At 40.9% G+C, this 24,186-nt stretch overlaps 2 protein-coding genes across 2 annotated transcripts; both read right to left on the bottom strand.

Moving 5' to 3' along the window:
- Nucleotides 1-15,758: 15,758 nt before the first annotated feature.
- KCNRG (potassium channel regulator) lies at nt 15,759-18,866 on the bottom strand (the record flags this gene model as incomplete). The annotated part of the gene is made up of 2 exons (XM_082489269.1): nt 17,916-18,866; nt 15,759-16,011 (listed from the first exon to the last, which is right to left on the bottom strand). Exons 1-2 carry the CDS (start codon nt 18,494-18,496, stop codon nt 15,759-15,761), a joined length of 834 nt encoding a protein of 277 aa, XP_082345395.1. The 5' UTR covers nt 18,497-18,866.
- A 1,274-nt stretch (nt 18,867-20,140) lies between these two features.
- TRIM13 (tripartite motif containing 13) lies at nt 20,141-22,218 on the bottom strand. Its single transcript, XM_082489289.1, has one exon. The coding sequence runs from the start codon at nt 21,400-21,402 to the stop codon at nt 20,173-20,175; it is 1,230 nt and encodes a 409-aa protein (XP_082345415.1). The 5' UTR covers nt 21,403-22,218; the 3' UTR covers nt 20,141-20,172.
- Between the last annotated feature and the right edge of the window lie 1,968 nt (nt 22,219-24,186).

Below are 24,186 nucleotides of genomic sequence, written 5' to 3'. Positions count from 1 at the left end.
AATTATAGAATATAAAGTCTCAAATGTATACATTTTTAATATTTTCTTGAAATAAAGGCAAAGGAAAAGCTTCAGGGATTATATTATTGGACCAGCTAGAATAGTCAACAATAATATGACTCTGGTTCTACAATCCTGTGATTCTCAAGCCAGACAAGTTTGGGACTGACAGAGTCTTCCTGTTTCCTTCAGTATTAGCCTGGCTCTGATATTTCCACGGTGGTTTCACTGAATGACTCTGGGTTAGTTTTTGGTAAGCTCAGCCAGCTGAATGTGCTGGCTGTGTGAGCAACAGTGCTGGCACCAAGGAAAAGTTCCCTTCGCCCTTGAGAATGGCAGTCCAGTATTAATTTCCATTGCTAAAACCAATGTAAGGAAATTCAGGGCTTTATTCTTCCATTGTTGATACTCCTACAGACAGACTTTGCCTATCTGCTCTTTAAAGCAGTATCAGAGGGGCTAACAACATCTTGGTCTACCTCTTTCCTTCTACAGAAGATTGATATCTACATCTGAAACTAACACAAAAATGCTCACATAGATACAGTTTCTTAGCATATGGAAACAGCTGTGACACACCTTTCCTGTCATCAAGACAATGCAAAAGTCTCCCTCTTTTCCAATAAGCAGTATCTGTTATCTTCAGACATACTAATAAATATATAAAATATATTTTCCATCTATGTATAATGAAACTTCAGACACAAAAATAATAAATTTCCAGTAGTATCAGACAGATGCAAAAGAGCTCTACTGTTGCAGAGGTATGAAATCTGTTAAATGACCTGTACAACAACCAGTTTTTGGAAGCGTGTGTGGATGGTAGGTTGTACGGTCAGAAAAAGGCTTTCGCTGTAGATTCGATAACATCGTGTAGCCAGACAGCCCCCTGTTGGTTGTATTGTTGTGGAGGTTCCAGAAATGAACTGTGTGTGAATTCAGCAATTCATTGCATTCAACAAGCTATTTTTTTGTCATTCCTCTATCACAAATAGAGAAAAGGGGAAAAAGAATGTGTACATTTGTAAAAATTACCTTTTAATCAAGTTTTATCCCTCTTCTGTGTGAGACAATTGTCAAAGCTTGGTTAAATAAGAGTATCTGCATTCTGTTTCTTAATGTCTTTATAGAAGCTTATTTTTAAAGAGCTGCAGTGAAAATGTAGAACATTAGTTTGTCCTTGTGATCAAAACTTAGGACTAGCATACTTAAATATCACATTTACAGCCTGGCTAATGCAAAGTATTCAGATAAGGGTCTGTTAATAACGCAGGTAATAGATTTTAAAACATAAAAGTTTGTAAGTTAGCAGTGAACTGGCCAGACATAGGCTCCAGCCTTATTTAATGACTGGGAGTCTCTTGCAGGCATGTCTGTGAGAGTTTCTGCTATTTAACAAGGTACAGTTTTACCAAGAGGCTTGGGGAGTTCTTAATGTTTGCTTTGCCTTAATATCTTCTTTTGTGTGTGGCTTAAGTTGCTACCAGTGCAACTAGCTGCTTACTTCCAGTCTGTGTTTTCCCATGTGTTAAGACACCGAAAACCTTGTTCTTCAAAAGAGGTGGGTGTCTAAAACATTGGAAAATTGAAGGACACTTATTAGATATTTTGACTTCTTTTTTTAAGTGTTTGTAAAAGGAACCTAAAATCTGCCTTGTAATGGTCACTGTATATCCACGTGGTGATGGAGTGCTGTAGATACTGTATGAATGTATGCAAGCACTTATTTTCTAGAATCTGATGACGTATCCATGCTTAAAGGGCACTATATGTGATGGAAATGGGTTACCCAAGGGAACTTTCCAGGAACAGCTCTATCTCAGAGGCACAGGATCTTCTGCTCTGCAATAAACAATACAGAGGTGATCTCTTTCTGCATTAGGTATGGCCTAGGTTACAAAAGCTCGTCTTTGAAGAATTTGATTTGTGGCTAAAAATCCATAGCTGTAACAGTGGTAGAGAAACTGATGTGAGAATTGGTCTGCTATTACAACACAGAACAGAAGAGTAGCATGATGCTGAGAAAGCCAAAGTGCTTAAGACTTCTTTTTCTTCCTCCCCTTCCCCTTTGGTACATGTTAAAAAATAGATTGTAATCAGATATCTTCTAACATGGTGGCAAAAACAACAGAGGGTAAGAATACATGCTGTGATTGAAGAGGGGGAATGGGAAAGACGGGGACAGACCAAAGAGCTGCTTAAAAATTGTCATGACCTACTAAAATTCATCAGAAGAGTTTAAGAAGCTGGCTGAAGCAATCTTAAGGTGAGGTGGGTTTTGAGTTCTTCAGAAGCCTGAGGGGATTCAAGTTCACATCTCCTGCTTCCAAAGAAGTTGCCCACAGATGTTCCCCATCTTTCTTGTTAAAGCAAGAATATGTGCAAAAAAGAATAGAAGTCACAAAATGGTTTTGTTCAAAGGTTGTTGGCAGTGATAACTATTACTGTTAGCAGATGAAAGCAAGCTGCAGGTAGGATTTCAAAGGGTAGTGGAATTTGCTTTTATTGGACTAACTGTGCAGTTTCTCGCAAGTTCCATACTCTTTTCCTAAGATGTTTCCTGAAGTAACAGTAAAATAAGCATACAATAAATATAAGTACCCATTAAGGCTCACTAAAGGGATACCTTATGTTTCCAAAAGATGAACACTGAGATAACTGAGTATTTGTGAATTGCATCACAGACCTCTGTTATGCTAAAGTTCTGTTTTTTATTGCTAAAGAGAGCAGCACAAAAGGTGGCTTTAAACTGCTTTATGCTCCTGCTTTCTCTAAAGCTGCTGAAGAAGGAAAGTGGGGAGCAACTAGCAGCATTAAAGAATGTCATGGCTGTTCAACAACCAGCAAGGGGATTCGCCTCTTCCCTCCTTCACCCTACCATCAATTATTTTCTTTTTTTTTTTTCCCTTATGTTTGAAGACACTTTTTGCCTTGTTTTAGTTTTGTTGTTTGGTGAGGGGTCTTACTATCTCCCTCCAAAGTTAGTGGAACTGATAAGAGCCTGTTCTGGGTGGAAGAAGATTCAAATAACTTACCCTGATCAGAAAAATTACAACCTTTTTCCTCCTCCGAGGAGTGGTGACTTACTCAATTTCCCAATTAGGATTAAACTTTAGGACTCCCTCAAGGCTCTTGGAGTATCTGTAATTTTTATTTTGTTCAAGCAATTCTAGTAGCTTAGAACATACAGGTTATTTGCCGAGCTGTGATATTGTGATCCCATTATTTTATGCTTATTCAGGCATAAAGTAGTCTGAGAAAGGAACTACCTTACGCTTTGAAAGTATCCTCAGTTACCTCTAAAACTGCACCTTGTTTCTCTTTAGCTGTGAGCAGTTGTCCAGACCAGCAGATATTTTTTAACAGTAATTGACAAATTCTTAACTGTATCTCTATTTTTTTTTTCACATTTATTTCAGAGTTCTTGTAAAAATAGCATCTGGTCCCAGTGATTTACAGTGTTTGAGTTTCTCAGGCTGCCAACAGGCTCTTCCTTTGAGACGTCTAGGCCTGGTGAAACTACTCTGATTCCCCATAAAGCATGTCCTTGGGGTAGGAATTTCTCTGTCACCCTCTATACTAAAACCAAATAATTTCTATTGAGCTTCTTTTCCTTTGCCAATTTCTTTCATCTTCCCCTTGGTACTACATAGACAATACCATAAAACCTCCTGGATTCAAATATCTTTAAGGATACTTGGAATTCTTCTCCGTGTGTTTGTGCAGTGGTACGTGGGCACCGCAGGCAGCCATTGGTACCTGCGCATCTGATATTCTTGTGTGGGAGAACGCTGTTCAGCAGCACCTGTGAAAGCAATAATTGTGTGCCTTTGTGCAAGAATAGCATTAATCCTGCCATCTTCTTGTTCTAGCCTGGTGGCTACCAATAGAGCTTTTCATTAGCCAATTATATACCAGGCAGTCTTTTATTATTCACTAATTTATACTTATATTAACACTTAAATAGCTGTTAAGATTGTGTTTAGTTTTAGAAATCGTAGCATAGAATCATAGAATGGTTTAGGTTGGAAGAGACATTGAAGATCATTGAGTTCCAACCCCCCTGTCATACGCAGGGACACCTCCCACTAGACCAGGTTGCTCAAAGCCCCATCCAGCCTGGCCTTTAAACACCTCCAGGGATGGGGCTTCCATAACTTCTCTGGGCAACCTGTTCCAGTGCCTCACCGCCCTCACAGGGAAAAATTTCTTCCTAATATCTAATCTAAATCTACCTTCTTCCAATTTGAAGCTATTCCCCCTCATCCGATCACTACATGCCCTTGTAAAAACTCCTTCTGCAGCTCTCCTGTAGGCCCCCCCTTAGGTACTGGAAGGCCACAATAAGATCTCCCTGGAGCCTTCTCTTCTCCAGGCTCTCTAGCGTTTCTGTTACTTTTCTATCAGAGGAACTGCTTTCACTTAGGAGGAATTCTATATCAATGCATACCCCAGGAATGAGCACGACCTCCTTAGCATTCACTTATTGTGTCATGTAGTGGTGTTGTTAAAGACTATCCACATAAGATACATTTTACTTGGCTTGATGAGTGTCCCATGAATCTTCTGAGAAGGCTGAACAAGCAAAACATCTTGCCTCAAGATGTCACAAGAGATACAGGCACCTGGCCTCCGGTTCTAGTTTGCCTAAGCAGAAACACTGAGAAAGACCAGAACTCTTTTGCTGTCCCTGCTTCTTGCCCGAGGCTGTCAGCAAGTCTCCTAACATGGCTAGACCTTGATTAGAGGGTGACAAGGAACAGAACATTTGCAAAGCAGATCCTGATTTTCTCCTACATAAATTCTTCTGAAGTTGGGCATAGCTCAAACCTGGGGACACCAGGCTGTCTGGTGATGCAGAGTTGGAATTACCTTGGATGTTTCATGGTATGTGGTCTGCAGTTCTTGGATCCCTCAGCAGACGCGATGCTAGAGCAGAAATTATCAGTAACACCAAAATTAATTCTGACAAGGTCAAATCACCTTTGTATCCTTCAGCTTAAAGCAGACATCAATCCAGCACTCCACTGTCAATTCAGGCTCAGAATCACCCCTTATAAGCCTCCAGCCTCCACGGATGTCCAGCCTTCAGTATTGATTCAGTCATTCTCTATTCTGCTGGTACTGAGAGATCATTTTCTATACGTTTCCAGCATCCTGTAGGACTAGTTCCATAGAAAATATTCCTGTGCTTGGTCAGAACTAGAAGAGGACTGAAAGGTTCTCCTGTAAGGTTCTCTTTAGCTGGCCATTCTCCACTAGATAGAGAGGTCAGGTGTGGTTCACAGTAGGGTGGCTTATAGAAATGGGAACTTTCTGCATTTTTCAGCATCTCTATATTCACGTTAACATTTCCTAAACACCAAGGGTCCTAGAGGTGCCATCCAGACCTTCAACTTCAGCCTTCAAAGAAAGCCTGTTGTTGCTATGTCACCAGCTATCAGAGTAGCGCCCACGTCCACATTTCATTCTCTATTTCTCACTACAAGGCAGCTCCTGACTCATTACCTGCATCCAATGAGTACAAAGCCTTCAAAGAGACAATTGGCAGGACAGTTTTACCAAATACCAAACCCATTACTAAATGCCATCAGATTAGAACATTGTCTCAGGACAGTCTTCTCTGGAAGTAGAACGGTCTCCAACAACAGCAAAAATTGACACTTGGAGCAAAAAGAAGACAAAGTTTTATCTCCGCTGCAGAAAGAGCTACCTTCCCAAAATGAGGGTCCCAGACTACAAAGCTGTACAAGCTAAATAGGGTATTGTTAATTAATATTTGCAAATACTAATTTAAAATAGTAAGAATTGCCTCAGACATCTAAGGAGGAATTTAGATATGGTGCAGTAGAGACCATTTATAGCAATAATGACCTTTCCAGAGACTGACATCTTTGCAAAGACAACTTCTGTATGGTTTTTCTGAGGTACAAGCAGCTATTCAATGCTTTGCGATCTGTGTGTATAGACAAGGTTGTGCATGCTATTCTTCAGTCCCCAAGAGTGTAACCACCAGTTCCCAAGCATGAGCATCACAGAGCACAGGCTTTCCACCCCTACAGACCTATATGCCCTCCAGCAAAGCAGCACAAGACATAAAGAGGAAAAAAACAAAAACAAAAAAAACAAACCCAAACACCTTCCTTGTGTGTAGCAGTTCACCTGTTTCTTTCATCAATGTGGCAGAGTGTCTGACTGTTTAATCTGGAACATTTGGCATGTTCCACCTTTTCCTTTCAACTACTGAAGTGGTTTTGTAACAGGTTAGTGCCTACCAGCCGCCATAGAGACAGGCTTGTGTATTCTATTTTAGTCACTCATTGACTCCGTTCTGTCCCAGGGCATTTTAATAAGAGCATGTTAGATCATTAGTAACATCACTTCTTTTCCTATGGAAGAAGAGATCCCACTATCTTTTAAAAAGGGAGGGGAAAAGGTGGTAATGACTCATTCCAGTACAGCGTTCACTTTGCATTCACATCTCCTGACATCTAGGTCAGCCATACATTTGAAAGATCAGATACAGAGTAATGTTTTCAGCTAGCAGTTTTTCATCACCAGGTTAAAATGACCTGCTCTGAGCTTTCAAAACAGTTACTTCCATGTAATTATCCACCCAGCCTGAAGGAGCTGTGTGGTCTTTGTAGCAGGAGTCATTACCTCCAGTAGAAGATTCGCGTGCTTCTCACCACTTGTTTGAGAAGAACAGAAATCTGCATCTTCATATCCTGAATGCTCTGGATGTGAACTCCTAAGAATTCTCATTAGATCCTCCACTCATGGCTATATCTTGGCACTGGGAGCAGACAAGAAGTCAGTATAGATCCCTCCACAGAATATAGATGATCAAAACCACAGCAGACTGGTGTTCCATTAGCCTTGTACAATTTCACATGACATTCAGCTTTTCTATTTCAATCTCAAAGCCTACCTCAGAAGTTCAGCGAGAACGTGTGTCAGGCTTTCCATAGCTAAGCACAAGAGACTGCTACAGCACGGCTTATGGGGCAAACTGTAGCCAATGGAACAGTCGCCCAAGTGTCTCTGTGCCTGTTAGTGCATTTACCAGCCGAGGATCTCTGAAATGAAAGATGAGTCTAGCAAAAAGACAATATTTTGCCCATCCTTTTCCACATGTATCCATAGAGTCTTCAGGACTGCATATGAACACCAGTGAACTCTGGATTGCACTATCAATGGAATTGTCAAAGAAAACTCTTCTTGAATAACAGCACAAAACATCATTAGCCTAATCAAAGATGGGAAGAGGATCTCAGTTACATCAGGGGCCATGCAGTTACACTTTTTCATTTACATGCTCAACATGGCCATATTAATCATTAAGCCATTAATGTATTCCAGGGATTCACAGTTTACTGAGACATCTTCAAAAAATAATGTTTTGAACAATCATAGATAGCAAAGGAAAATTATATGGCTTAAGGATCAATTTGCAAATGGGGAAAACATAATGTAAACCAGTCTGTTCCAGGAGATACATTTCCAGTTTATGGAAAATTAGGAACGTACTAATAGGTTACTGCTCAGTGTACTGCAACTGGAGTTGAAACAAAGGCCACCAATGGGATGGATCCAGTAATTATCCAGGAGACTTATAACCCCAGTGCTGCCAAAGCAATGCTGGTATTCTCATCTTCAGAGTTTGTCTTTTCAGCCACAAAAGCTTAGCTTCAGTTTCCAGGTGTGAGATATCAACATGATTAACCCATCTTATGTCTGGATCCTGCAATGTTTCACTTCATAGCACAGATGCAGAACTGACCTATGAGAGAGAAATTTTGTCCTTCAGGTAGGCAAAACTATTGATGTAAGATATTCTGCAGATCCGCTTACCTAACGCATTGGAAAAAAATAGATCGTCCCCATAGTCTCATGAACATTTAAGTCTCACATCTGAGTCGTTCTGTGCCTTTTGCACATTCTTTTAGCATCTATCACCCACCCATTCATTCACCCCTATAAGATCTGCTTTTCCTTGCCTGGTGGCGTTGAAATTCCTGACAGCTCTGTTAACTGTCCTCCCCTCAATACAATAAGTTGTGTCTCTTTGGTCCCACAAAGGCAGCAACTCTTTCCAGCTGAATTTTATTCCTTAATTCCTTGTTTGAAGAAGTGAGTTTGCTTTCTTCTATGGATCTCTGCTTGCTCTCATCACGTAGCCTCTTCCACTATTCCACCAGTGACCGGGCTGAGGAGTGAGCTGAAGACGTAGTAAAAAGACACAAAGATTAAAGGACAGAAGGATCAGCATGCCCTCTGTTTATTGTTGAATACAACATTGTAAATAAAATGGTATGTCAGCAATTATTACTCAGTTTAGTTATCACTGGAGAACAAAACCAAAAAACGATAGACCAGTCTTTTCAGAAGGCCCTCAATGAAAGCTACAAACTGCCTTGGAAATTCAAAGAAAATTGAGTTTCTAACTCCAAAGTACTAGAAAAACCCGAGACTTGATGTTTCCAAGCTATTGCCTTTTTTTCCAATGGAGAATCACGATGGAACAATGTTGCAACATTTAATTCTTCACAGTTTCAGCAAGCACTCAGCTGACTAGCAGGGAAGAAACTTGCTTAGAAAGCAAAGCCCTAAATTCATTCTCTAAAGTAGACTTGTACGCGTTACTCTTTCCAACCTTTAGGGCTACATTCATCATCTGTCTGACCAGAAAGAAGCCACCAATTATTGAACCATTGCATTAGAATGGGGACAGAGTAGAAATGGAGGAAGGATTCTTGGAAAAATCTACACATCGGATCACACTTCAGGGGGTTATTTCAGCAGAAACTACACGATACTCTGGAAAACCGACACTCGCCCCCCCACCCCCTTTTTTTTTTAATAGAAGTCAGATTTATTTGTATTTTATGTGATGACTAGTGATTTACATCCCACCCACCCATTTGAGAATATTTAGGGCTCCAGGCATATCTCCAGCCAGTTCCAGACTATTCAAATCATTGTTGGTCCATCCATTTACTAGTCACAACAAGGCCTTCTGTGACTAATTATGGCCTGACTGCAGCAGGAGAGGCAGCTTCAAAGAATGGGAATCTTCAGACTCACTAGTAGTTCCCTTGGTTCCCAAATTCTTTATTTATGTGGATTACATTGAGTTGACAGATTTAACTGGGCTGTTGAAGATATGGTCAAAGAAGCAGAGTCACTCCCTTCCCTTTTATTGTCTTCTGAAGACATAACAGTCATATGCATCTGTCACTAGAGAGAGGAAGTTCTCCATCACTGGACTTGATTTGGGCTTTTATACACTGCTTCAGTAGCATCTGGGAATAGATCAATATAATATTTGGTAGGGAGTTGTATTTCCTCGTGATGCACTGTAAATCTTTTACTGTAGATACTCCCACTGTTTATTGTTGAAAATCAATAAAAATAAACCCCGTAAAGTTAAAGCCTGGCAATGGTTCAACACAAATCAGAGGGAAGGAGTAAGAGGCAACGAGTCTCCCTCCCCCTCTTGGAGAGCTCCCAGCTTGTTTCCCAATGAATATTCAATAACACTTTCCAGCAATCTGGAAACAACTTTTTTTAAAAAAAAAATATTGAAAGTTATGAACGCTTCATTGTGATCTCAAACAGGACTTCTGGCCCACTGGCAGCTTTCTGGTACTGAATTCAGCTGTGGATCAAAATGGAGTATCACCCAGATTGTGTGTTGGGTATACCTCAGAATTTTCCCTTCCGGAGACAGACAAAAGTACATCAGCCTCGCACAGCTCAGATTAAAGGAGTTGCTTTTGAGCATTGGAAAACTGGAAACTAACCAAACTAGGTAAAAAGTGGGAACATCCCAACGTGGAGAAAGGTTTCTATGAAGTCAGAACAGAAGTTACTACCCCTGTTTGCAAGCCTGTAGAAGCAGGGCAGGATGCAATTACTCCAGAATCATCTTTTGCCCTGCTTGCCTATATTTGAGCTATTAATTGCTCATATACTGCATCTTAAGGGGGAGTCTTAGAATCATAGAATCACAGAACGGCTGAGGTTGGAAGCTTCCAACTTAGGTTGGAAGTTGAAGATCATCGAGTTCCAACCCCCCTGTCATAGGCAGGGACACCTCCCACTAGACCAGGTTACTCAAAGCCCCATCCAGCCTGGCCTTGAATGCTTCCAGGGATGGGGCATCCACAACTTCCCCGGGCAACCTGTTCCAGTGCCTCACTACCCTCAGAGTGAAAAATTTCTTCCTGATATTTATTCTAAATTTACCCTCTTCCAGTTTGAAGCCATTCCCCCTCATCCTATTGCTACATGCCCTTGTAAAAAGTCCCTCTCCAGCTTTCTTGTAGGCCCCCTTCAGATACTGGAAGGCTGCTACAACATCTCCCCAGAGGCTTCTCTTCTCCAGGCTGAACGACTCCAACTCTCTCAGCCTGTCCTCATAGGAGAGGTGCTCCAGCCCTTTGATCATCATCTTAACTCACTTAAGTCGGTTAGAGATTAAGCATCTACTCTACCTTAGCCATCCAGTCTCCTCAATGGTCAGTGATAAGAGAGGGGCATGTCCAGAGGGTAACTCCTCTCACCTAAACCAGGCATGTAGGTAAGTGGCATGGTCACCTCACAGCACTGACCAAAGGAGAACATGGAACAATGCATTTGGACAAGGTGTCCTTCTTGCCGCATGGGAAATAATATGTTTCACTCTTATGATTTAAGACCCATTTTTATCACTTCAAAACTATCTTTTTCTCCATTTTTCTTAAGATGATCTATCTTCAACTATTTTCATGAGATTCAACTATGCACAGAAGTGAAAAATGTTTTGGAATTATTTAGTAAAGGGAAATACTTCCCAGTACTAAGGCCAGCGCTAAGATCAGTCTTTTTTAGTCTAAGCATAGTATGAATTGCAATAACTTTATTTAAACTTATATTCTTAATCAGTTACACAATCTTATGAGCACTGACTGTAGAACCTATAAGAATGCAGTGACTGCACTTCCTAAAAGAACAAAATCCCTCATGAATTGTCATATTGTAATCACTACTGAAAGAATGGGAAGATGTTTCACGTCAGACTCTCTCCTCCCTGGTATCAGCAGATTCTTGAACAATTTGGCTGGTAAATAAATGACATGTCCCCAAAAGAGATAAGAATGACATAAAAGGGCTTCCCAGTATGTGAAGCAGACTAAAAGTTACTTAAAAGCACAAAAATGTAATCAATTCCTATGAAAGGAGGTCAACATGGTGCAAGAACAGGGGGATGGAAAAAGTGTGGTGCCTCTATCCTGTTGGGATATCCAACAGGCACCACAAGATTGTATTGATAAAGCCCTTGATAGTCTTGAATACGGAAATACAGGATGAAATCCAACTGTAAAAGAGGGAAAAGTGACTAAAATAAGAAAAAAAATACAAGACAAATAAGGCGGTGTCTTACCGCATCATCTGCCTTTTGCAAATGTAGCGGCAAGCTATCAGAAGATCGACCAATTTGAACAATCTGCTGCCACGTAAACTGCATCGGGCAGAATGACGGTGTTATCTTACCTTTTAGTTTCCTTTCCCTCTAGTGATTTTACTGTTCTGGGAGTCCACTTGTGTGCTTAAAAGCAGAAGAGAGCTCACTGCTTGCCGTAAGCGAGCGGGAGGGCTGCCCCCAGCACTGCGGCAGCCAGTCTGTAGCATCTCAGGCACTGGAACAGTTTGCACATTTTCGCTGAATCCAAGTAAGAATAAAAAGGCAAATACAGCAGTAAGTTTACCGAAATCAGCGAATTTTGCACCTTCCCAGGCAAAAAGGAATTCTCTTGAGGAAGTTGGCAATGACTGGAAGAAGTGGATCATGTCAGTGATCACAAATTCCAACTTCACTGGAAAAATTGTCTAAATGTTTCAAAATCCCATTCCTTTTTAATCAAAACCAGAGCTAGATGTGAGCAATCAGAGCTCCTGGTTCTGTCGTATGCAAAAGCAGGACCGAGCCACCAACAATACGCTCTAGTCCAGCAGAGATCGCATTGGAGTTGACTTGCCTGCCAAGATTTAGGTGAAAGTACTTAGTTTAACACATAACCTGCCTTTGACCAAAAGGCTTTTAAAATCCCTCAGACTCAGCTAATCCGAGCTCCCATCAGCCCAATTCACTTCTGCTTGTACAGCCGTTATCTTCAGGGGAAATGCACCAGTGTGAACCACTCTGCTGATGGCACACGACGCAGTCTGCTCTCTGCTGCATCGCTGCCTGTTTGGGACCTCAGACGGGAAAGAGCAGTAAAAATATTGGCCACTGCTTCTTCTAAATAACTGCCTCAGTGCCTGCGGGATGCGCTGCGCATCACTCCAAAGAGGGCACAGAAAAATGGCATCCTGGTTCAGCAACACTTTATGGTACCATAAACGATCTCGCAAGATGGAGGGCAGCAGCTACCCAGGCCAGCTGAAGATCCTCCTTGTAAATTGATGCTATTTTAATCTTAATTTATCTGCAAATTAACATACTTTCACCCCTTCTTCCATGGTTACTGCCATTTAGTTGTAGCTTGAAGCTACACTACCCATAGCTCTACCATCGCTGCTTCCACTTGCTGTATAAAGAAATCCAGGATGCTGCTTTCTGTCGAAGAACCATCCTAATATCAAATTATCTTCAATTAAAAGTCATGGGTATCCTACTGGTCTCAGACACTTTCACCAAATTTCTGTCAGGTTACTGGCACACACACTCTCAAGCTTATTTAAGAAACTGTCAGTTAAAAAAAAAAAAAAACCAGAAACAAAACAACAAACCAACAAAAGAAAAAACCCAAACCCCAAACTTCAATTTTCAAAGTGGCTGCTACAGCAAGGAAAATAAACTCATTACTTCTTCAGTAGTTGAAGCAGCCTAATTTTGTTACTACAAGGGGTTCTGAAACTAGTCTTAGTTCACACCGCTGCTATCAGCAAGCATTTAAGGCGTCATGCTTAAATACAGCCTCAAGTCCATTTTTTTTCCTTTCCCTGTAAAAAGTTGTCACTTTTGTCTTGTGTTTCTCACTATTATTGGTAAGTCTCTTCACCAACAATATTCACAGTCACTGACTCACTCAATACTCCTCATTAGTGGTTTCAGTTTTACATCAATTTGAGGATTGGGAACTTTTCTGGCAAGTCAGTACATGGACCTCAAACTGAACTTAGAAAACAAGTAGTGCTGTCTTTGTAGCACAGCAACCTTTTGGGACCACCGTCCCATACAGCTTGTCTGCTGTGTCACCTGAACACTGCCATCAACAGTCTGACCTCAAAGTCCACCATTATATGACTTCTGACACAGACCTTTACAGAAGGTCTTTGCAGAATCATGGAACAGGCCAGGCTGGAAGGGACCCCGAAAGATCACCTGGTGCAACCTGTCGTGGGAAAGGGAGCCCAGGTGAGATGATTTAGCATCCTGTCCAGTCACATCTTGAAAACCTCCACGATGGGAACTCCACCACCTCCCTGGGGAGGTTACTACAATGAATGATGGTTCTCACTGTAAAAATTATATCAAGATGAATATGAACATATTGACGCTATTGAGAAAAAAAAAATCCTGTTTGAACGGAAAGCATTCACTCATGTTCTTCAACATTTACTACATTATATATAACCTGTAAGCAGCTTGGGAGATGTAGTCCCATAATCACGTTATTCTCAACCCAGAAAGCTCTAGAACAAGCAAAGAGGACCTCTTTGTTGCCGCTGAACTTCTGAACTTGTGTCAAGCTAAAATGCACTACAGTGGCAGAAAAGAAAAGAGATGTCCGATAGTGGCACCACCAGTCTGTGAAGATCCATTTCATTGAAACTCCTAAGGGCAAGAAACAGATGTTTGATTCCCACCCCTCACCCCCATTATTAAGTGCTGCAAATAAAGTAATAAATTTTAAAGCTAACAAAAAGCCAGATCTAATTAGTCAGACAAGAAAGCCCAAACGAGCTCTACTTGGCTGTTTGTAACTTTGGAAAGATGGTGTTTTATCAACAACAAAAGTCAGATTCAAATAATGAATCCTTGAAGTTATTGCTATCATCTTTCCCTGCCTTGAAGGGAGGACAAAAGATTCTTAATTTATAAGGCCTCATTAACTTACCTCTCCTGGTACCTGAGCTAATTTTGGCATCTTTACAAAGCATTGTACAGGGCTAACATTCCCAAGGCTTTTAAAGCCACTTCTGCCAAGCCTGCCTCCTAAATATGTTTTGCACTTAACAAGCATTAAGAAATCCTTTGTACTATTTTGTTTAAAACTGCACTAACTCTTCCACCTGAAGGACTGTTTATCACATTTTCATTCTTTTTTAAAATTAAAGCTCTAAAAATTAACTGACCCTTTGGTGACAAAGACCTTTATCATTTAATTCTCAACACTAAGAATCACAGAATCATAGAATGGTTTAGGTTAGAAGGGACCTTGAAGGTCATCAAGTTCCAACCCCCCTGCCATGGGCAGGGACACCTCCCACTAGACCAGGTTGTCCAAGGCCACACCCAGCCTGGCCTTAAACACCTCCAGGGATGGGGCATCCACAACTTCTCTGGGCAACCTGTTCCAGTGCCTCACCAACCTTGCAGGGAAAAATTTCTTCCTAATATCTAAATCTACCTTCCAATTTGAAGCTATTCCCCCTCATCCAATCACTACATGCCCTTGTAAAAAGTCCCTCTCCAGCTCTCCTGTAGGCCCCCCTTAGGTACTGGAAGGCCACAATAAGATCTCCCCAGAGCCTTCCCTCCTCCAGGCTGAACAAGCCCAACTCTCTCAGCCTGTCCTCATAGGAGAGGTGCTCCAGCCCTCTGATCATCTTCGTGGCGCTCCTCTGGACCCGCTTCAACAGGTCCATGTCCTTCTTATGTTAGGGGCTCCAGAGCTGGATGCAGTACTCCAAGTGGGATCTCACCAGAGGAGAGAGGAAGAATCATCTCCCTTGACCTGCTAGCCATGCTGCTTCTGATGCAGCCCAGGATACAGTTAGCCTTCCATGCTGCAATTGTGCATTGCTGGCTCATGTTGAGCTTTTCATCAATCAGCACCCCCTGGTCCTTCTCCTCAGGGCTGCTCTCAATCCATTCTAGAAGCAGCCTTTGGAGTGGGAGGAGAGCACAGAGGAGTGTTCTGCGAGAGACACCACCACCTTATTTCACAGACATTGGTGGCAGCTTCACAAAGCCACTTTCTCATGTCTGGAGCCGCACAGCAATACAACTTGGGATGTTTCTATTACGGTGCTTTTGGCTAACTGCAAGACAATCAGTGTACATGTATCTTTTGAAAGTAGAAGCAACATTCAATCATTGAGGTTTGCGTTCCTCCTCCAGCTTCTCCAAACTGTTGGGAAGACAGTTGTGTCAAGCTGTTATTTCTTCATGTATCATCATGTATTTAAAATCTATTTACAGATTAGCACAGAACATAAAAACGATTTTCTAGAAGGAACGGCTGATTTTTTGCAAGTCCCAATATAAATTCTAGCCCCAGAGAAAAACAAAAACAACCCTTGAAAATGCTGGAATCTGGTCCACAAAACCAGTATTGAATCTGTGGCTCTTTTATTTAGAGTTGAAGAGGGTGGAGCCTTAACAGGCAGGAAAACAATCTTTTTTTTTCCGAATACTTGAAAAAAAAGAAAATTGTTTGTTTGTTACTTCCCTCAATAGTTGCAGTTTCAAACAAGCCAAGAGAAAAAGGCCACTGGTGGTGACACACCCCTCTTCCACCTTCACGAGATGAAAGGGAAAGGCTTTATTTCCCTTTCTGCACTTGGCTTCTCTTTGCCTGTGCTGCCCTGGAGCTCCCTGGGGTTTGGCTCGCCATGACGGTCAGGCCTGCTGGTCTCCTCATCCTTTCCAAAGTGTAGCATTCGACTTTTTCTGCACTGGAGACAGTCCTCGTGCTTATGAGGCGAAATCCATCTTTGAATAAAGTGTCGAGCAGCAGGCCTAGCACATTAGTACCATTAATCAGCTTTCTATTATCAGGCTTTATGGAAACATACCTAAAATAAGAAAAAAGCAGTTACAACACACTTCAATTACTTCTTGAAGGATGGAAGCTATTTTTTTTTTAAAAAACAAAACAAAACAGGTCCTCAGATGGTGCAGGTCAGCACAGTTGCATAGGTTTACAAGGTTCCGGATATTTTTTTCGTCCTTTGAGGACAATTTAACTCTTTCCCTTGTTGTAAGAACAATAATTCTCAACCCATACAGTTACATGTTGGGGAAGAAGCACCTCTCTTTCACCCCCACACCAAAGCTTACTTTCTTAAGAAATAGCTGTGATAACCTCCATCTCATTTCATTTAATGGGGGAGAGGTGAATGCCATGCTCTATATAATGCTGCAACAGTTTTCCAGGTAAGAAGAAATGACGGAAAGGACGGTGAAGTCACATTCACCCCAACGGCATCACTTTTCATTACACGGGATCTCTCTCTACAAACAGTGACATTTATTGCAAAGTTACCTTGTACAGCAGGTCTTGTGATTACAAGTATGAAAATCATTTTCACATTGCCTCAAATGATTTTGCTTGATATAAAGTACAGTTTAAGAATCTCTCCAGACGTTTCAAGGAACAGAAGTCAGATAAAAATACTGTTACAAAATACATCCGCTGACGGGGGTGAAACTGTTCCACAGTTCACAGTGAAGTACACCAAACATTCATGGAAAGCACAAAAAAGGGGAAAGAGTCCATGTCACCACAAAGACCAAGTCGACAGAAATTCAGCAGGAAACATAACCAAACTTGACTTGTTTCGTTACTCAAGATAAGCCTTTCTATTGATCTGCAGAGGAAAATTTTTACCAAGTCTGAATAAAGGAAAGAATCAGGAATATTTTCCCCACTATTTAAGTTGCCATAACCTACTCAACCCATTGTTAGTCCATTAAAATTAGTAATACATTACAAAGTTAAGGTTTGTCAAATGCAAAGTAGTTTTTCTTCTACTTGCTTAGTTAAAGAAAGCTAGAAGAAAGATAAACTTTATTCATTATTTTTTTAAAATAATCAAAAGACTGCTGTGTTGATTCATATATTCAGAGAGAATAACCCTTTTGGAAATATATAAATGAAATTTCCATAAAATTCCAGATGTTCTAACAGCCACAGAGGACAAATTAGGTTACATTTTCTTATACAGTAAGAACATGTCTCTATACAATAGAAACATCCAGCAAAAGCTTGTTTAAAAAATGTAAGTTGTCATTAGAATACGATACTGCTATCACAGAAATCACTGATATACAGTAATCTTAATAAAAACAGAACCTGATTCTGAATTCAAAGAAAAGCCACTGTGTAGCACATAGTTAATCTACCCCTTCTCCCTCCCCCCAGTAAAAAGCTCTACAAAAGCTTGCCAGTCCCTGAATTGCTATCTTAGTTCCACTGGTGTTTTTAACCCTGTTTAGCTATTCTCTTTTTCCACTTTTCCATATGTATGTCTTTTGAACCATGAGCTAGTGAAGATTTTAGGCTTCCCCAGTACTTCACTCTTTATTTATTCTATTTCCTTGGCTTCATTTTACTCTATGTTTTTCAAGTCCTCTAGAAGGTCATTGATGCCATGAAATTCTAAAGCCTGGGAGAGCAAGTGAGGAGGAAAGGGCAGAGAGAGAGAAAGACCCAACAGAACTCAAAACCTAACACTGAGAACAGTATTTTAGAAAGCTGAAGAACAGGCAAATCAGTGTAATGGAAAATAAACTGGGTATTTCAGAACTAGAAAAAGATAACATTGAACTAGCAGAAAGAAGGAAACATATTTCTTTTCTGTCGGACAGCTGTCCAATAGTTTCTTTGAAGTGAGCTTTTCCAGCATGTAGCATGTACTTCATGAACTAGAAGTCACGAAGACACTTCCATAATGAGAAGTCACACTAAGGAGAGTACCTGGCCACAAACTGGTCACCAGCAGAGTAGTCAGTACCACACTGAAAAACCATGTCGTGATGAGAAGGTCTTTCCAAAGGAAGTGGAATGAGTGGATTCTGAGAAGGAAAAGGGCTGTTCCAGCTCTGTCCTGACTGCTGCCCTGTAAACACAGTGATCTGTTCAGCTAGTGTCTCAACAGTGGTACTGCAGGAACCAAATATCCGGAAGAAGGCCTGCATCTCCTGGAGAGAAAAACGCACTTCCAAGATCTCCAGCCTTGGCTTCAGCAAGTGTTCCTGGCTCAGGATGTCGGCCAGAGGGTAGAGCCCATAGAATTCTGCTTCTCTCTGCAGCCTCTGATAGTCTGAGAAATCAGTAGGCAAGGAGACCTGAAGAGTCCTCAAAAAGTCCATGATGTAACTAAACAAAGTTCCATCTCTGTCCACAAAAAACTCTCCATTCACCAGTTTAAATTCCTGGTCATCATCATTCAACATCCGTGTTAGCCTGGACTCAGGGAACTGCTGCAAGGTAGAAGCCCAGGTTACAAATCTCATACCTCCCACACTCAGAATGACCATCTCTCGATCACTCATCATTCTCAACCACTCAAGAATTGTAACTCTCCGATCTACGCGTTTGTGACTTGATCCTTCCTAAACTGCAAGGCATCTGCAGCTCCTAGAACGATTCAATGCTTTCAGCAAGTGTTTGGAGTGAGGTGTGGAGCAGCAACAGGACTCCCGGGCAACGAAGATGTAAATATAATGTACAATAATTTTGTTTGCAGGGTTTGGTTGCTTGGAAACTTTGATTCTTGGAATGTAATGTTTTGTTTTTGAAATGAACAGCTTGCAAGGACTACTGGAAGACAGTGAATTGACCGTCACAACTTATTAAACCTTGAGAGAGCCCAACGAATATTCCCAAAGTATAACACGCATTACATTTGTTTCCTGGAAATGCCAACTAAATGTTTTCATTCTATACATTGCTGTTCATAGGACCACTGCAAAAAAGAGGTCAGATGTGCTTCAAGCAATATATTTCAGTATTGTATGCTCTTAAAGAAGGGCACTTCAGAGAAGTCAAGCTTACGGTTCATTTTAAATCACTGTTATCCTATGGCCAAGTCAATACACAAAGAAAATCCAATTAATTCCTGAAGCAAAGTACACGAAAATCCAGTAACAGTAGAAGAGCCTATACATGTTCCAGTGCTAAAGCACTTCCAAACACCAACAACATCCATACTACCGTCATGTTACGCACTCTGTTCCAAGAAATCATCCCACCTTTTCCCCCAGCTCTTGGAATTACTATCTGGGGAGACAGAGAGGGACAGGAGAGAAACTGCTCTACCTGCTACCTTTGCAGGCCAGAGCGCAAGTTGCCTTCCTGTGCCTGACCTGTGTGTGCCTTTCACCACACTGAACTGTTTACACTAAGGCCACTTTTTAAGAAAGTGTGGCTTCAGAGAAACATGGATCTAACAGGACAGCTCAGTCACCCCAACTATTTGATGTTGGAAAAGTAAACTGCAAAGTATATACTATCTGCAAAGTATGGACAATCTTGCAGCTTGTTCTTCTCTTACCAACCTCAACTGATTTCACTCACCCCTAGAATTTATGCTTGCCCTGAAGATATGTTTTTGTATAGAACATGTAAACAATAACCAATATCTACAGTAATCTGAATACAGTAATTACAACATTTGGTTATACAAAAAAAAAAACCATATATGTATTTCAGTGAGAAGTAACATCCTCAGATAGAAAGTGGTTCCTGAACATGAATGATGCACTCTGTATTTTGGAGTGGAAGGGCAGTCCTCAACAAGCCTCTCAGTGCAGTGCTTTTCTCAATCATCACAACTGTTCTTCCTCTTTTGAAACCACCTCCCAGTTAGAAAAAAAAAAAAATGTTAACTATGATGTTTTAGGAAGTGACACTTTTTATCTTATTCTACAATTACATTAACATTAAACTAAGTACACAGTTTGGCCCTATATTTTGGTAATAAAAATGATTTACAGTGAATAATATTCCTATAATCACCACTGGAAGAAGAATCCAGAAACGATGTGTTTTTCAAAGCTCCATTTCATCTTCCAGTTTATCAGTGCTCAAACTATTTGAGCAGTATGAATGTTTTGGAAACATTTTGAATCTTTGAATGTTTTCACTGAAGTCTTAGAAAAACAATTAATTTTAAGAGGTTCTATGTTTTCTTCACCAGATCTCTCTTAGTTCTTATATTTCCGCAGGGACTTCACAACAGTTTATATTTGCACACAAACTGTGCAACATTATCCAGTACAACCAATGTATAGTTTTTACACTTTTCTCTTAGAAGTGAAGCTCCATCTGTCATCTGTTCCCAGTAAAAGACTGCATGATCTGCTATCTCCACTGTATCTGCCAAATAGGACAAGCTAATTGTAAAGAACTGAGATTTCCAGCACTGGAGATTGTCAACAACTGACTCCACAAAGGACATTCTGGTGACAGCAAGAATAAGCAAGCAAATAAGAGAGGTCACTATAAATCTGCGTGAAAAGACTGAAGGAATCTTGAATTTAAGAGTGCTGTTTTCCTGAGGCAAGGAAAGTTTGTCCACATCGACTAGTTTTATTCCATTCCACTGGCTGGTATCAAAGCTCTTCATTGTAGGGCTGATGTCCACGCTGGAGCAAGGTAAAGGGGTTTCTTTGAGCACCTTGATTTTTTCCCTGAACTCCTGCATCTGCTGCAGAAATATAATGGGTTCAGACACGTCTTTGAAGGCCTCTGCAATGTTAAAAGCCATCCGTTGCTCTTGCAGAATTGTGTTCAGTTTATTGATTTCCGGATCGTAGGCCTGCATCACTGCAAGTTTCATGGTCTCAAAGTCAGAGAGAATCTCATTTCGTTTCTGCTCCAGTGTGTGCTGCAGCTTCTCAAAGAACTCCTTCACTTTGTCAGAATCCTTGGTCAGCATCTGCAGAGCTTTCCTCTTACTGGTTTCTAAGGTATCCAGCCGCGAGAGGGCATCTCCACAACGCCAAGTTTCAAAGCCCTGAAACAGGGTTTCAAAAGCCCGCTTCTCCTGGGAATAAGCTTCTTCAATAGAACAGAAAACATGCTTTGTATGGTCACCACGGGTGGCACAAACCCCACAGATCAGCTGCATGTCTGTCCGGCAAAAAATATTAAGGGGTTGCCCGCTGTGCACTTTACACACAGGCATTTTTGGAGTTACTTTGATTTTGTTATACTTCTCCACGATACCTTTCAGGGAATAGTTGACTTGCAAGCTGTTAACTCCAGTAACGGGAGTTTCCTTCCTGCACGTGGGGCACTTGAAAGGGGACGGCCTCCAAAGCACGTTCCGCACGTTTCCTTCAAGAATTCCTTCCAGACATTTTCTACAGAAATTGTGTGAACAGGGCAGGACACGAGGATCATCAAACAGGCTACAGCAAATGGGACAGGTGAGATCTTCCTCTAGGAGCTCCATCATATCCTAGGAAAGAGAAGAAAGATGGTAACAGAACTTATAAAATCTATTTCTCCTCAAGGAAAATCATGTGAAACCCGATGTCCATCTGAGGCATGGCTCAGTGACAAAAGGATCTACTTTTTTCTCCAGTATCCTTAAGACAGAGCCTCAGCTGGGTTTTTGCAGCCAGTCCAGTCAGCTGTGGTATCTGGCCACCAGATGGCAGGCACAAGAACGACTCGGTGTCCAGGCAGAACCATGTTTGGATTCTCAGCTAGAAATGCAGGAAAAGTAGACTTGCCAAACCCAGCAAAGACTTTGAATGAAAATAACTCATGTATTCATAATAACAGTTCAAGACTTACATCCTTCCTTACTGATGCAATACCCAGAAACTGGATTTTCACAAAAGATACCCAGCTGATACACCCTGCTAAGATTTGACTACTCTCTGCTTGTTCAACTCATCTAAAGCTTACAGTTTCAAACCCCATGCACCGCTACTGTAAGAAGGCAATATTAAAGGTGACTGAAAAAGCCCAGCTTCGGAATTTCTTCATCTACAGAATATGTGATGTGGCTCTTTGCTCTACCTGCAAAGCCACTCACTTAAAAAGTTAGCTTTTCTCCTGTTTCTGCATTATTTGTAAATAACCAACTGAAGGTGTTATTGTTGACCTATTTGGTACACAGTTAAAATACTTCAAAGAATAGCTGCCCATAATCCTTGATAATTCATCGTGAAACAAAACTGTTAACCATTTTTACTCATCTGCAATCTCTATTTCCAATTCCATTCTCACAGCATTCCTGCCTCGGCAATTTCTTTCTGTGGACAGGACCCACAGGAAGAGCATTTATCCTTTCTACTGGAAAGTCTCAGTGAAGGGACCCAGTGCACAACCCTCTCAGTGCCTCTAGCCAAAGCCAAGTTCTCAGATGCAGACACACCTTATGACTTAACAGCATGCTCTAAGAAAACAAATAGCTAATAAAGACCAAAATGGGTGACAGTTTGTATTTTGTTTTTACACAAACTGTCAAACACATAGTTTTGAGCTATAATTAGAAAGATGCTTCCCTTGTATAAATTCCTTCCATATTATACAATATGTATTCATATATATGTAATAAAATTCCTTTCATAAATTAAAAGATGTACCACAAAAAAGAGCATCAAAGTCCTGCTGTGACAGCAAGGCATATGAATGAGCTCTTTTAATTAGTTCTGATGTTATTACTAAGGTTTCTGTCCCCTCAAAGAAATACAAAGTGGAAAACGTGGGAGCCAGGAGGAGAGTTGCATGGGAAGATCCATGCTGCACAGTACAAGAAGAGCAATAAAATCAATACCACTGATCCGAGGAAAGCAAAGATCACTACAGGGGAGAAAGGCGAGGTCAATTCTGAGTTTCTTTCACAAGAGGACCAAGACAGTCCCAGCGAGACTTCACAGGAAAAGCCATTCTTGAGAGTTGTAAGCAAACCTCCCGTGCTTTTTCAGTGATGATGAGGAGGGGTATTTTCTGTGCTTGTTTGAATAAGAGTTTGAAAAAGTTGGCAGCTTCTTTACTCAGTCTCAGGACTAAGGTCATCAGGCACAAGAAGGAACTATTACAGCTAGGGACAAAGCCCCAGAGAAAAGGTCTAATGACTTCATTTACCACCTAAGCTTTCCTGTGAGACCACAGACTCCATTCAGAAACTTCATTTTCTGTAAGAAGAAAGTCATTTTGAAGCACCTCTCAATACTAGAACAAGGAACATTTATCTTCTAGGACAGCTTCTACTGCTAAAAATAATGGGATGACAGGAAGACGATGATTTTGCCCCTATACTCTTTGAGTCTTCCTCTTTATGAGTAGTTCTCTCTTTCCAACTTGTCCTAACAGCTTTTAGCCATGGTAGCAGCACAAAGTTTTACTCTTAAGAGGAAGATAACTACAAAACTAAAATGACAGCTCTCTGTGTTTTAGTAAATGGAAATTCACAGTGCAGAAAATATTTGCTCTGGTTTGTCTCCTTTACCAGGGAGGGTTTTCCTTCTTAGTTAGAGAGCTGGAAAAGCAGCTTTGCATGCCTGACAGTGAGGACTGCAAACCACTGCAGAAAATGCTTACTACAACACGTTCCATCAAAATTGCAGGACAAACACTGAAGACTTTCATGCTCCTAAAAATACAAAATACATACACAAAAAGGTTTCATGATCCAAATAAAACTGTCCTGTTGCATTCCAACCCCACTTATCCAATTAAATAATTATGCTTTACAAATATAACTGCATTTCAAAACCATTATATGACATCATTAAAAACCTCGGATTTTAAAAAAAGAAATGGGCAAGACTACAAACTTTTTTTCAGCAGTAACACCAAACCAAAAATACTGAAAACCTGTATGACTGGTTGGACAGCTGAACTTCTGTGTTCTCTAGGACATTAACTTCAGAGAGTAAGTTGCCTGTGGATTGAAACATCCCTTTGTATTAGCAACTTGGTATTTGTGTGAGGAACTAGACCAACATTTAAACTTCTCCACTGGGAATTTCTCTGTGTAACTTCTGATCCTGGTTTGGATGGCCCTGGAATGGCTACATAAACTCTCTGGGTACAAACCCAGCAGATGTCACCCATCAGAAAGAGACACTTGCATAGTTTTATCATTAGGAAGAATGGCAAAACAAATCAAACCATAAATGCAAAACCAACCACAGTAGCTTTTTCCCACACTCCAGACAGAAATGCATTTAGCATGCTTCTCAGCACAGAAGCTGGGTTTATCAGCCAGCAGCAGGCTGAAAGC

The sequence above is a fragment of the Vanellus vanellus genome (genome assembly GCF_965231255.1).
Source record: "Vanellus vanellus genome assembly, chromosome: 1".
Taxonomy (NCBI): Eukaryota; Metazoa; Chordata; class Aves; order Charadriiformes; family Charadriidae; genus Vanellus; species Vanellus vanellus.
Note: the sequence above shows the minus strand (reverse complement) of the source record. Positions and strands in the feature narration are given on the sequence as shown.

Coding starts and splice junctions, on each gene's coding strand:
- TRIM13 (XM_082489289.1), bottom strand. CDS start 21,402: ATGATGGAGCTCCTAGAGGAAGATCTCACCTGTCCCATTTGCTGTAGC.